General features: G+C 33.5%; 1 protein-coding gene across 1 annotated transcript in view; it reads left to right on the top strand.

Annotated features, from left to right (window-relative positions):
- The window catches only part of Dhc36C (Dynein heavy chain at 36C), a 165706-nt gene that overhangs the window by 70227 nt on the left and 82829 nt on the right, over nt 1-12650 (top strand). Inside the window, exons 30-34 of the mRNA XM_074173808.1 lie at nt 2751-2898; nt 6880-7089; nt 9159-9331; nt 11586-11815; nt 11871-12196. Coding sequence (XP_074029909.1) covers nt 2751-2898; nt 6880-7089; nt 9159-9331; nt 11586-11815; nt 11871-12196 — 1087 coding nt within the window. The remainder of the gene's footprint in view (nt 1-2750; nt 2899-6879; nt 7090-9158; nt 9332-11585; nt 11816-11870; nt 12197-12650) is intronic.

The raw sequence follows: 12650 nt of genomic DNA, 5'->3' as shown, positions 1-12650 counted from the left end.
CGGAATTCAAACTTGAATTTTTATTAAAAATTCCTCGCGCTCCTAACATAATACGAGACACGTATGTCAGAAGACTCGCTCGCTCTTCTCCAATATTGTCTTTGCCCGGAGTTATTCGAAACTGACGTGATCGTACCACATTCAATTTGCTACGCTTATTTTCGTGATATATTTTGGCAGTATTCTGGAAAACGAGTTTTTCAGCGACCCTAATGCAGTAATGTTTCATATAGGATGAGACAAAAAAACAAAAAAAAACAATATTGGTTCAGTTAAGTTGTGAATAACATTTTTGACGCCCAAAAAGGTATTGATTTTAATGCTCTACAGAACAAAATTATGTTAGATTACTTTGTCCGTTTTCATGATTCTGGTCGTGATTGGCGAAGGTTCTCCGGTGAGAGAGTTATCGAAGTGCTTGAAAAGATGGTAGTCGGTTCGCGAAATGTCTGGGGAGTATGGTGAGTGAGGTATAACTTTGACGCTCAACTCGTTTAATTCTCGGATGATGATTTGTGAAACATATAAACGGGAGTTGTCGTGAAGCAGGATCGGGTCTCTTCTGTTGACCAGTACCGGCTGCTGCTGACAAATTTTCGGTACACTGCTGCTGACCACCATACAGTAACCATGGTCCTTTTTTGGTAGATGTTCGCCTCTGGGTAGTACCTGGGTAGCTGATGCGTGTCCTAACATCTTCCTGAACGTATCCCGTTGTCGTAAGGGATCCTCTTTTCATCACACGTGGTGATCCTATCCAAAGAAGGATTGGTTTGGTTGTGGAAAAGCAAAGAAGAATTTACCTCGAATTATGACAATTTCTGTCGATCATTCAAATCATGGGGCACCCACTTTTCCAGATTCTTGACCATTCCAGTACCATCAAAAACTGTATGGGAGCTGACGTACAGTTCTTCCGCCATCCCACGCACCGTTTGTGATCGGTCTGTCTCCACCAGGGTCCTCAAATTATCATTCTGGATTACTGTACGTCAACCACTTCGGGGCTCATCTTCGAGGCAAAAATCTCCGAAACGGAATTTCGTAAACCAACGTCGAAAATGCGTTCAATAACACTTTTCGGAAACAGAACTGTATAAGACAGTTCCTAGTTGATAGTTGGAAGCATTCCCAGAATGCTGTTACTCCAGCCAGTAGTTTGCTCTGCCCCGCATAAGCTTATTTTTTGCAATTGGCAATATGTACAATTTTGTATGCTTTTCATCTAGCCTTTATTTCCAGGAAGATGTGGAGAAGAGATAGACAAGCTTGTGAAACTTTCGGCTACCAGTCAATTAATTCACTTGTTAAGTGCGAATTTTTTCCTAAGTGAGCGTTTCAGATGAATTTTTCATCGAGGATAATACTTAGATATTTTACCTCCATTGTAAATGGAGTTACATTTTACAGACATCTGCTTCCTTTAGGTCCTATTCTGGATGACAATGTCATCAAACAGAATATCCATCAGGAGTTATCACAAAAGAGAAAGCGTATCCCACCCTGAGGAAAGTCCCAGCGTTCATCTTGAAGAATCGTGATTCTGTTCTGTTCACGAGTATGGCGTATATCTAACTAGTCATGATCAATTCTTTGATTTTTTCAGCCAAGGCTGATCCTGTAGAGTTAGTGTTTAAAAACAGCATCAATAATGTTTTTTATTCAGATTGTAGGTGTTAAATGAATATATTAACTTTGGTTAACCAATCAATTATTATTTGAAGTGAAACCTTTCTACCCTTCACAAATGACATTTTCTCAGGCCAAGTACTAGGTTTGTTCTGGATCTAACATCCGAAACTGTTTGGAAACTGGGCAAGACATGATGCGTACAAACAAAAAATATCAAACAGTCCGAAATAGTGTCGGACACTTGGTTAAATCAGAACCCATTTTGAGGAGACCACTGTGCCACCTATCGTATATATGAAGAGATGGAGACGAGAAAATACTGTTGATCATGTCCATTTTGTTATGTAGCGTATACTTGTAGTCAGTTCAAATGTTATCTAACCTCAGTCATCAATTATTTAAATTAAATAAATAAAAAAAACATCCTAGAAAATAGCCCAAACAAATTTCTACATGATTGCGCATGAGCAACGGGAACAGTTCTCAACAGTTCAGCCTGGAGAGCAAGAACGATTCGTAATGGTTCAAGACAGTTTAGGATCACTTCGCAGTCGAAATCAGAACAGAGGATTTATCAATCCGAACTTATGCTCAATAAACCCGAACGCTCTATATCAATTGCGCATAATCCTGACGTCCTAGAACCTGAATTTTGTAGAACCAGAACAAACCTACTATCATTAATTTTTGAAAGGACCTCTTACTCACTATGCTGTATGATGATGAATGAAAAGAAGTCCATACCCATTTTATTGATAGGAAAACTCAACCTTTTCTACTATACTATACACTATTACAATTTTCATAATTTCCCAGTGCCATATAGTATTGCATTCAGTTAATTTCTGGGTTCTTATATATTATACTTTCCATTAATGAATAATCATCACAAATGTTCAATCAAAGTTACTTTTTCTATTGTTTTACTTCAACATATAATTTTGCTAATGAAATACCCAGCACCAGCACAAGCCTGAATAGATCAAAAGCACCGTATTTCAAAAGCACGTTCCTAATCTTGGCTGAATCCGGAACTAAAGCAACGAAAACGAAATTACCTCTTTTCATGAGCGCTCTCCATGAGTAATTTTTCAATATTAATAATGAACGTTCTCTAGGGGCTTCTCCAAAGACTTTGATCCTTGCATTGAGGAAATTGTTCTTGCTACTTTGGACATCTACAAGATGGCGAGGGTAAACCTGCTACCCACGCCCGCCAAGTCTCACTATCTCTTCAATTTGAGAGATTTCTCCAGGGTCATACAGGTATTTGTTATTTTATTGAATCCTTGATTTATTCAGGAGCCATGAATGCTCGTATAGGTTTTATCAGTAATAACCGAGCCATTTCGCTGAACACGATCATATTTTGAAATATATTGTTATATCTCTTTGTACGAGAAAATTAAAAGTATTGGTAGAAAAACATAAAAAATAATTTTACAAAATAGGAGTTGGTATTGAAAACATGTTTGGGAATTATTGTATATTCAATGAAAAATTTTTCGATGTTCTTAACAACCTCGAACAAAAAATAAGTCCACATTTGTTGTTAACTGAGTAAATGAATGTAACTGTTAGTCAGGTTAGAAAAAAATTGTTTATTGGAAGCAAAATTTGAAATATTTTCGACTTTTGAAGAATAGATGCATTTTATTGAATGCATTTCTACTATAAATTAATTTAAAATATGGAATTTGGAAAAACGAACGTAATTGATGGAATTAACATAAGTTAAATCTCAATGTTATATGAAAAAGTAATATTGAAAAGAAGAGGAATATGATTTCAAACGGAGTAACTTCAAAAAGTTTCGGTTGTAATACAGAGTTATTTCTGACGCCTCAAGACTACTTGTAGATCAATTAAGTGGGAGTTCTCCTTTTCCTTTCTGAAACGCGCAGTTCTTCGCAATTTCTTGGTTTCTCTTCGCTGAATGTTCTTCTTGTACTTTTCATTCAGCACTTTCAATTACTTCATCAGTTCGAACTGTTTTTCGTTTAATAAAATTGTTATTTTCGGTTAATCTTTTCAATGTTTTTCAGGGATTTCAAATCAATTTATATTATATTAGACAATGGAAGTCCGAACTGATGTAATAGACCACGAAACATTGTCAACCACCTTCAGACAAACTTTCAATTACCTTTTGTCTTCATTGATGTAGGACTTCACCTAGTATTCAGTAAACACAATTCATGGAGTCTTTGTTTCTGTTTACCGACGACACCTCTATAGTATGAAACCATCGAGATAAATAACAAGACTTTTTTCTGAGAGGCTTCAACAGCATGAGATATTTAATAACATCAACAATAAACAAGAAATTTCAAAATGAATAAACGTTTCTAGACATGAAAGTGGAGAGAACCGACAAATCGTAAACATTGGTTTATGTTGAACCAACACATGGGGTAATATTTAGGATGTCAACCACTATATCAATCTACTATGACAGCTTTGACAAGGTCAAGGATCACAATAAGAAGAATTTACAACAGAAATAAATATTCAAAAAAGCTGAGAAAACACACAATTTGAACTCTCTAAGGAAGAGAAGTCGTTAGAACTAAGGATATACCTACCTACAAAGTTGCCATAGGAACTTAAGGTGTGAATAGTTCAGAGTTTCACCTTTTTGTGAAGCTTCATTGAGTGTTTTTTGTAACCAAACAACTGAGGAATCAACCTCAGTTAATCGTTGCTTAGAAATCAGATAAAAGAAAAACCACTTGATTCAAAATGTCACTGCAAGACACAGTCCAAATTGTTATATGATCACAAACTTTTGAGAAAAAGTTGCAAGGTTTTGTTTGTTCAAACCTGCATATAAACTAGGAGAAGACACTATAGAAACTTTTGATTTAACAGTAGCTTGTGTTGAAAGCTATCAGTTTTTCTTGTCCCTTCAGTACGAAAGAAAACTACCTTAGATGTGAATAACGGAAAGTGAGAGTGATTACTTTTAGAAATCATCACAAAGTCACTCTAGGCGACTTCTGCTTTCAGTACATTTCTCAAAAAAATGTTTGTTTTTGAATTTCTCTGTGGATTTGTAGTTTTTTATTCTTTCTGGTCAACCATTATGAATAACAATACCTCACTCTGATAATGATTTGTTGAATTGGTCTAATTTGAAACAGTTCATTTGCCTGGTATTATAGATATGGACATCTTTGATTTTTATGAATTTTGTGTTGGAGTTTCTGTAGTCGTGTATAAATATACGTATTCTCAACTTATGCAGAATTTGAATATAGAAAAAATTCTTGGTCTATATGAATCTACAGTCGGTTTCAGATGATTTCTAAATACATTTTATCATATTGTATTGCAATATTTTTCAAAATATTTTGGCTGTAGAGCCCCAAATGGGGATCAGGTAAATGAATTTGGTACTTATGATACACTGTTTGGAACCTTTGGTGTAGTAATGAATATTGAATATTACTGGAGTTTTTTCCCAACACCAAATCGTTATTTTTAACACCTCGACACGTGTTTCGATCACCAAGTGATCATCTTCAAAGAGGAAGATTAAACTGGAAACTAACTCGAAGCTAACGATATTTATGCTATATAGATATCCCATACAGGTAAACAATCCAGGTGTACCACCCATACAGGTATCCCAACCTAAATTAATTTTACAAGTTTGCCTTATCTATTATTTTACAATATATGTTTAACTGTTATAGCTGTTTTATATTATTGTGTTTACTTATTTCACTCTCATAGGCATCTAGTTGCCTGTTGTTGTTAACTTGTCTAACTAATCTTAATGAACTGAAGTCTATGGAATGGTTTTGTTGCAAAATATAATGGGCGACTGATGATTTTTCAGGTCTTCCATATTTCAAGTGTGCTATGTGTTCCTTATATTTTACTTTAATAGATCTTTTTGTCTGTCCATAATATTTTGCATCGCAGTTCTTACATTCAATTTCATGAATTCCAGACTTTTCCGAATTCTCGACTTTGTCTTTTGGACTTCCCAAAAGGCTCTGTAGTGTATGACTTGTTTTTAAAACCACCTTCATACCTAGTTCCTTGAAAATCTTTCCAAAGGTCTTCGTATATTGGTGGTATGGAACTGAGATGTATTTATATTGATTTTTGTCCTTTCTGAAAGTCGAGATTTCGTTCATTCTTAACCTAAACTTCTTCTTCCTTATTATGCCATCTATAATACCCCTCGAGAAACCGTTAGTGGCTGCTATTTCCTGTATTATACGGACCAAAGAGCAAACTATATAGCTTGTTAAAATAATGTTGTTGGGTTTACTGATTACTACATAAGGATACATTGCAAAAATAAATTTAGATAGGCAATATTTTGAAATTAATTTTTATATAGCCGAAAATTTTTTTATATACAGCTATAATAGTTAAACATATATTGTAAAATAATAGATAAGGCAAAATTGTAAAATTAATTCAGGTTGGTATACCTGTATGGGTGGTACACCTGGATGGTTTACCTGTATGGGATATCTATATAGCATAAATATCGTTAGCTTCGCGTTAGTTTCCAGTTTAATCTTACTCTTTGAAGATGATCACTTGGTGATCGAAACACGTGTCGAGGTGTTAAAAATAAGGATTTGGTGTTGGGAAAAACTCCAGTAATATTCAAATGAATTTGGAGTAAATAAGTGAAAAATAATCATTTTTCATAAAAATAAGGGGGACATCACAACTTTTTACAAAATATCAGAAAGAGGAATGACTTTGGGTTTTATTTTTTGTACATATACCTTCCAATTTACAATTTAAATATTATATAGACCAAGTAATCCAGTATTTTGGTGAAAGGAAATAACATGGGATGTTAATGTAATTAATTCTCTTTTGTGATTTCAATTTATGTTAAACTTAGATCAATTGAATATAATGAGGTTGTGTCACTTGAACAAAGTTTTCACAACTTTGTTGTGTCAATTAGATAAAGAGACCGTTGAATGCCCGAAAGCATCTGACGAAGATAGCTTAAATGTCAAATGAGAAGTCACATTGGATTGAAAGTAATTTTCAACAAGCTGCATAAATAATAATACATTCAACCAACATGATAATCTTTGTGAAAACCTTCACTTTCTACATCAAATGAAAACCATACTACTTTTTTTTTCACCATACACTCAGTTCATTGAATGCCAGAAGAATACCTAAACTTATTTCTATAATAACTATTATCTAAGGTAGGTCTGGTCTTTGTTAAGTTAATAACCAATGATCAATATGTAGGGGGTTCTTCTTTCCGTTCCCGAGGCTATGGAAGATATGATGGCCATGAAGAGACTTTGGGTTCATGAAGTCCTCAGAGTATATTACGATCGCTTAGTTGACGATAACGATAGATCGTGGATAATCACCGCGCTCAGAGAAGTGAGCCGTGATAAACTGGAAGAAGATTTGGATGTAATGTTCGAGAGGCTCAAGGTTCCAAATGTCCCTGTAAGTGAAAAATCAGTATTAATAATCACAAAATAGGCAAGAATATTCGTTGAAATACCTTGAAAACACAAACTCATTAACAAAAATCAGATCCTCATATTTCACTAATTCAAATTTTGTTCAAGTGATACCGATATACCGGCATGCCTGAATAATCTATTGTATGGTGTTGATCAATATGTTAATTGGCTAATTGGCTAATTTTGTCTCAAAATTGCAAATAGGTGAAAATATTTAATAGAAGAATTCTTGCCATTCAATTTTTTGAAAAAAGCCACTAGTACTCATTATTTTTAACGAAAAATAACCCTTTATATTTGGTTCTCTCTTATGGAAAATATTTTCAGAGAACGATCATTTTGGAAAGTGGTAGAAATTCAAACAGACAAGGAAGGTGCCAAAATCATTTGTGCCATCCAGATGTTCAATGTTGGTTTAGCAAAGCCTAAAGCGATGAAAATGACAGGTTCTAGTCCGATGAAGCTGCTTGCGGCACCCTCTTTTGCAAGGGAGTCAGCAGCCTCATTGTCTTTCAGGCCAGTATGGCCGGGAATCCAGACAACAGACAATCTGTTAAGTCTTTCTGTCGAGAAGAGTTGCTTTTGGCAATTTGCTAACAATTTAGACGTTGCTTGGTAGGAGCCAACGCCGCTTGACTGTCCGAAAATATTTTTATTGACATGTGCATGAGGTTAGATTCTTCCAATGTCTCCGCACACAAATCAGTATCATAAATTTCTGCTTGAAATATAGTCGCATACGTTCCTATGCAGGTTGATATGTCTATCCTGGGTTTGCGACTGAAAACAGTTGCACCAGAACCTGAAGGTGTTTTCGATCCATCTGTGAACTAACAACTATCTGCTCTTAATATTTCCTTCTCCCGGAGAATCAAGTCCTTTCTACTCGGGAACAGTACTTCATAATGCAGCGCGTAGTTGACACCTGATCAGGTACTTCTCACAAGTTATACCGTAGGCTAAATAAAGGTTGGAGTAAAGAATTAGTTTTCAGTATGTTATTCACTATGAAAAAGCTACTGTGATAGGGAAATATGTCAAAATCGTTTCCGAAGTAGTTTGTGGAAAAATATATACGAAAATAAGAACAGAATTTAATATAAACTCAAATGAAATTATGCTCGGGAACGTTTCTCTCGGATATTTTCTATCTGAAAGGTCATCGATTAACGTTTACGTTCGGTTGTTTTTGCGATATACGTTGAATATAAGGAATTAATTCAGAATATATATAGACTTTTTCCAATATAAGAACAGGCGATGACGGCAGTTATTTCAAAATATCTTTCAAATCTATTGTGCAGAAAAAATCAGTCAAATTCTTTACCCATTAATATTTTATTAGGCTACTACTATGCCTATGTTTACTCAAGTTTAAATTATTGCTTAGTCTGCTACGGTAACTGCAGCAAATTGAATGATCTGTTGATTGCTCGAAAAAAGATACTAAAAACCATGTGTTTTAAAAAATATGGTGATTCTTGTAAGCAGTTATTTACTGAGTTACAAATTTTAACTGTGATATTCATGTATATTTTAAATTGTATCACATCAAGAATCATTACCATGAGTTTCAGCAAAGGGATGATACTATCCACATAGCTGCTGGGTATATTCTCAGGCAAAATTATAATTTGATGGTTCCTGTAAACTAAATAACATCTGTATCAAACGGACCTCATGTTATGTCTATAAACATATTTAATAAACTTCCAACATTCATTAAGAAAATTTCAAATCCCATGAATTTCAAAAATAGCGTTAAGATATTTTTCTACAAAAATGTCTTTTATTCACTTGATGAATATTTTCAAACTGATCTGGCTGCTTGACTCCACGATTGTTTGCTTGTTTACTATTCTACTATTTACACTACACAAATTGTTTTATATAATTATCTCCTAAATCTGCTATTGATTTTATTTTTTTATGTATATTCCATATTTTATCACTTGATATTTTTCAACTCCAATCTTTACTGTGTATGTGACGATTTCCATGCTTGTTAAAAAGTCTCAGGAAAAATAAAGTATTGTATTGAATACTCAGATTGGCGAGACAGAACTGCGAAATCTGTTGTATTGTGACTTTGCAAATCCAAAAGCTGACACAAGGCATTACATCGAAGTACAAGATTTGGAACAGCTGAGAAATATTGTCGAGGGCTACCTTGCTGAGTTCAACAATATGACGAAAAAACCCATGAATTTGGTATTATTCAGGTAAGTGATATTCCTCATATATATATATATATATATATATATATATATATATATATATATATATATATATATATATATATATATATATATACAGTGTCACACATAAAGTCCGCATCAAATGGGATTTTTTTTTGTTCATCTCTTCAAACAACTTTTGATATCTCCATTAGGTTGTGCTTTGGAAATGATGCCAAATGACATGCATATGACCGATCAAGTGATTTTTCTTCCCTGTCCAATTTGACATTTTTTCCAAAAAATGTTCAGAAAAGCAGTTATTGCTCGAAATTTCGGAAATCGGTAAAGAGAAAAGATGATTGTTTTTTCATTTTTACCCATATCCAATTTTTAGCTCTCTAGTACAAATTTAGTTTTTTTACAGTTTTTCCAAAATTTGACATTTGCCAATTCCTCAAATTTAGCCAAATCTCAACAAAGTAACAGATAAATATTTCACTTTATTTCTACTTTTTGCGGAATAGCTTGTGATACATTAGCATAATTAAAATACAATATCAATGAAAAGTCAATAATTTATTATTGACACTTTTCAAACAGTTAAACTTTGAAATTATTTTGTAATCTTACAAACTTCCTCTCGTTCATTGGTGTTAATTCAGGATACATTTGGTTGAATTTTCTACAAGTTCTGGCAATGATTTGATCACACTGTCCGTGTATAATAAATAATTTCATAAGAACTTCGTTTGAATAATCGATATTTGGAAGATGATTCGAAACACCGTCGATAACTCTTTGTAAATTACTTATGAAAGTAACCGAACTGCTATAAGCTTGATAATTCCACTGCTACCTAAATCCAAATTCTAAAAAAAAAATAATGTTTCTAGAAGAAGCGACTTCATTGAGAAAACTTGACGATTTAGGTATAGGGATATGATATATAATTACCGAGTAATATACAGGGGGTTTCATTTGAAAAAATGAACTTTTGACTACTTTTATGCACAATGAAAATAAAAGTAATTTTAGCACGCCCTGTATGATAGACAGTACTACCAACTGTCGAAAGCGCTCGCAGATAATTTCTAGAAGATATAAAGCTTCAAATCATTTTTGTAGAATTTAATATTGAATTACTCAATCCCCAATCCCCAATTAGTTGCATCAATCAAAAAAATAAATAAATTATATATATATATATATATATATATATATATATATATATATATATATATATATATATATATATATCAAAAATATATATATATATATATATATATATATATATATATATATATATATATATATATATATATATATATATATATATATATATATATATTTGAATGATGCAACTAATTTTCCTTTATTTTCAGTATTTCAATATTAAATTTTACAAAAAGGATTTGAAGCTTTATATCTTCTATCAATTATCTGCGAGCGCTTTCGACAGTTGGTAGTACTGTCATCTTCTAGGCACTCCTCAAATTGAGGAGTGCCTAGCTTTATATCGCCTATTTAACTATATGCGAGTTTTCGACAGCTGGTCGTGCTGTCATCATCAAGGATCTACAGGATCTTAGAAAACGAACGGTAGTCTTGACTGACTAGTTAAGGAGAAATACGGAATATTGTTAGGGATGCATTCAAAGTAATGGGCTGTTGTTTAAGGAATACTTTTTGTTTATTCCAGTTATCAAGACATTAACTTAAGGTTATAGTAAAAAGTCAGACGTTGCAATGAGAAAAACAAAGAAAGTTAATACTTTTCATCATGTAGAAAAGTGTCACACATTCAATTTTAGAGTTTCAGACAAAAAGTACAAAAAACTTATTTCATTTAAACATTTAAAAGATTTCAAATATTTTAAAATTATTTCACTGGCCATGCTTGGCACTTTCTCGGTGGCGTGGTAGCGGTGGCGTGGTGGGCCTCAAACCACAGCGGTCCTCAAAGTCAACATAACTGATGCCATCGGTCAATTTCGGCCTGATTCATGCGCCAGAGTCATGGAAAATTGGACGTTTCGTATGCGCTCCACCCAAAGAAGGCGTGACGGATATTTGAACGATGTTATATTTCACACATAATGGCATTAATAGGTTTTTCAAATGAATGTTTTTTTATTAAACTCACACACACTTTGTATCATTCAAATTTAAAGATGGGAAGTGCTTAATGAAAGACTCTATATTATTATTCATATTTACTTTCAATTCCATTTTGAAATCTTCTGATGTAACTATGAAAAATAAAACTAGATATTGATTTTTCAATATTATGTTTAAGATTTGCCATCGAACATCTGTCGAAAATATGCCGAATTTTAAAGCAACCAAGAAGTCATGGTCTTTGTGTGGGAGTAGGCGGATCAGGACGTCAGTCTCTCACAAGGCTGGCAGCACACATATCCGAGTATGAATTGTTTCAAGTAGAAATAACTCGACTTTATGGTATCAACGAATGGAGAGAAGATGTGAAAAGTATTCTTCGTAAGGCTAGTGCCACGGATCAACATGGTAAATTTACATTAAGATAAAAACGACGTTTACAATATTTTTCGCATGACTTCAGGGGTATTTCTATTTTCGGACACTCAAATCAAAGAGGAAGGTTTTCTGGAAGACGTTAGCAACCTCATGAATTCCGGCGAGGTTCCTAATTTATTCACCATGGAGGAAAAGGTGGAGCTGTGTGAAAAAATGAGACAGCTCGACAGACAGAGAGACAAATCTTTGCAAACTGATGGTAGTCCTGTAGCCCTCTTCAATTTCTTCGTCCAGATTGTCAAGGAGCAGCTACATCTTCTTTTAACTATGAGTCCCATTGGAGATAGTTTTCGAAATAGAATTAGAAAGTTTCCAGCTTTGGTGAGCTGTTGCACTATCGACTGGTTTCAGGTGAGATAGTTTGATTCCGAGAACAGCTCTCGTTTTAAGAATTGGAGTTATTTAGTCTGTTGTTGCCAATGAAAAACTATGCGTTATTTTTTTATTTTCAGATAAGTATTGAAGTGTCATTGAAAACTTATATTTGAAAACAGTCGTTGTATAACAATAACATTATTTACCTGAAATACTTTCAATTATATTAAGGGTCTATGATCAAAAATGATGTTATTTTGAGAAAATTGCAAACTTAATATCAAGTCTTTCAATGACATTCTTCAATAATTGTATTTGAACATGAATAATACAAAAATTATGTGAGATTAACGGTGAACAGTGAACTGGGGATCCACATATAATTGACTTAAAAGAAGGAGGCGCTTTCACCATAATTAATATTAGGAATAATTACATAGAAGGTTTTGAAATTGTGTTCATCATGGTAATATGGTTGAAACTGGGAAAA

The sequence above is a fragment of the Leptinotarsa decemlineata genome, unplaced genomic scaffold (assembly GCF_025532065.1).
Source record: "Leptinotarsa decemlineata unplaced genomic scaffold, Ldec_3_MD MMD2_tig00000505_RagTag_RagTag, whole genome shotgun sequence".
Classification (NCBI taxonomy): domain Eukaryota; kingdom Metazoa; phylum Arthropoda; class Insecta; order Coleoptera; family Chrysomelidae; genus Leptinotarsa; species Leptinotarsa decemlineata.
This window is presented reverse-complemented; position numbering and strand designations above follow the sequence as displayed.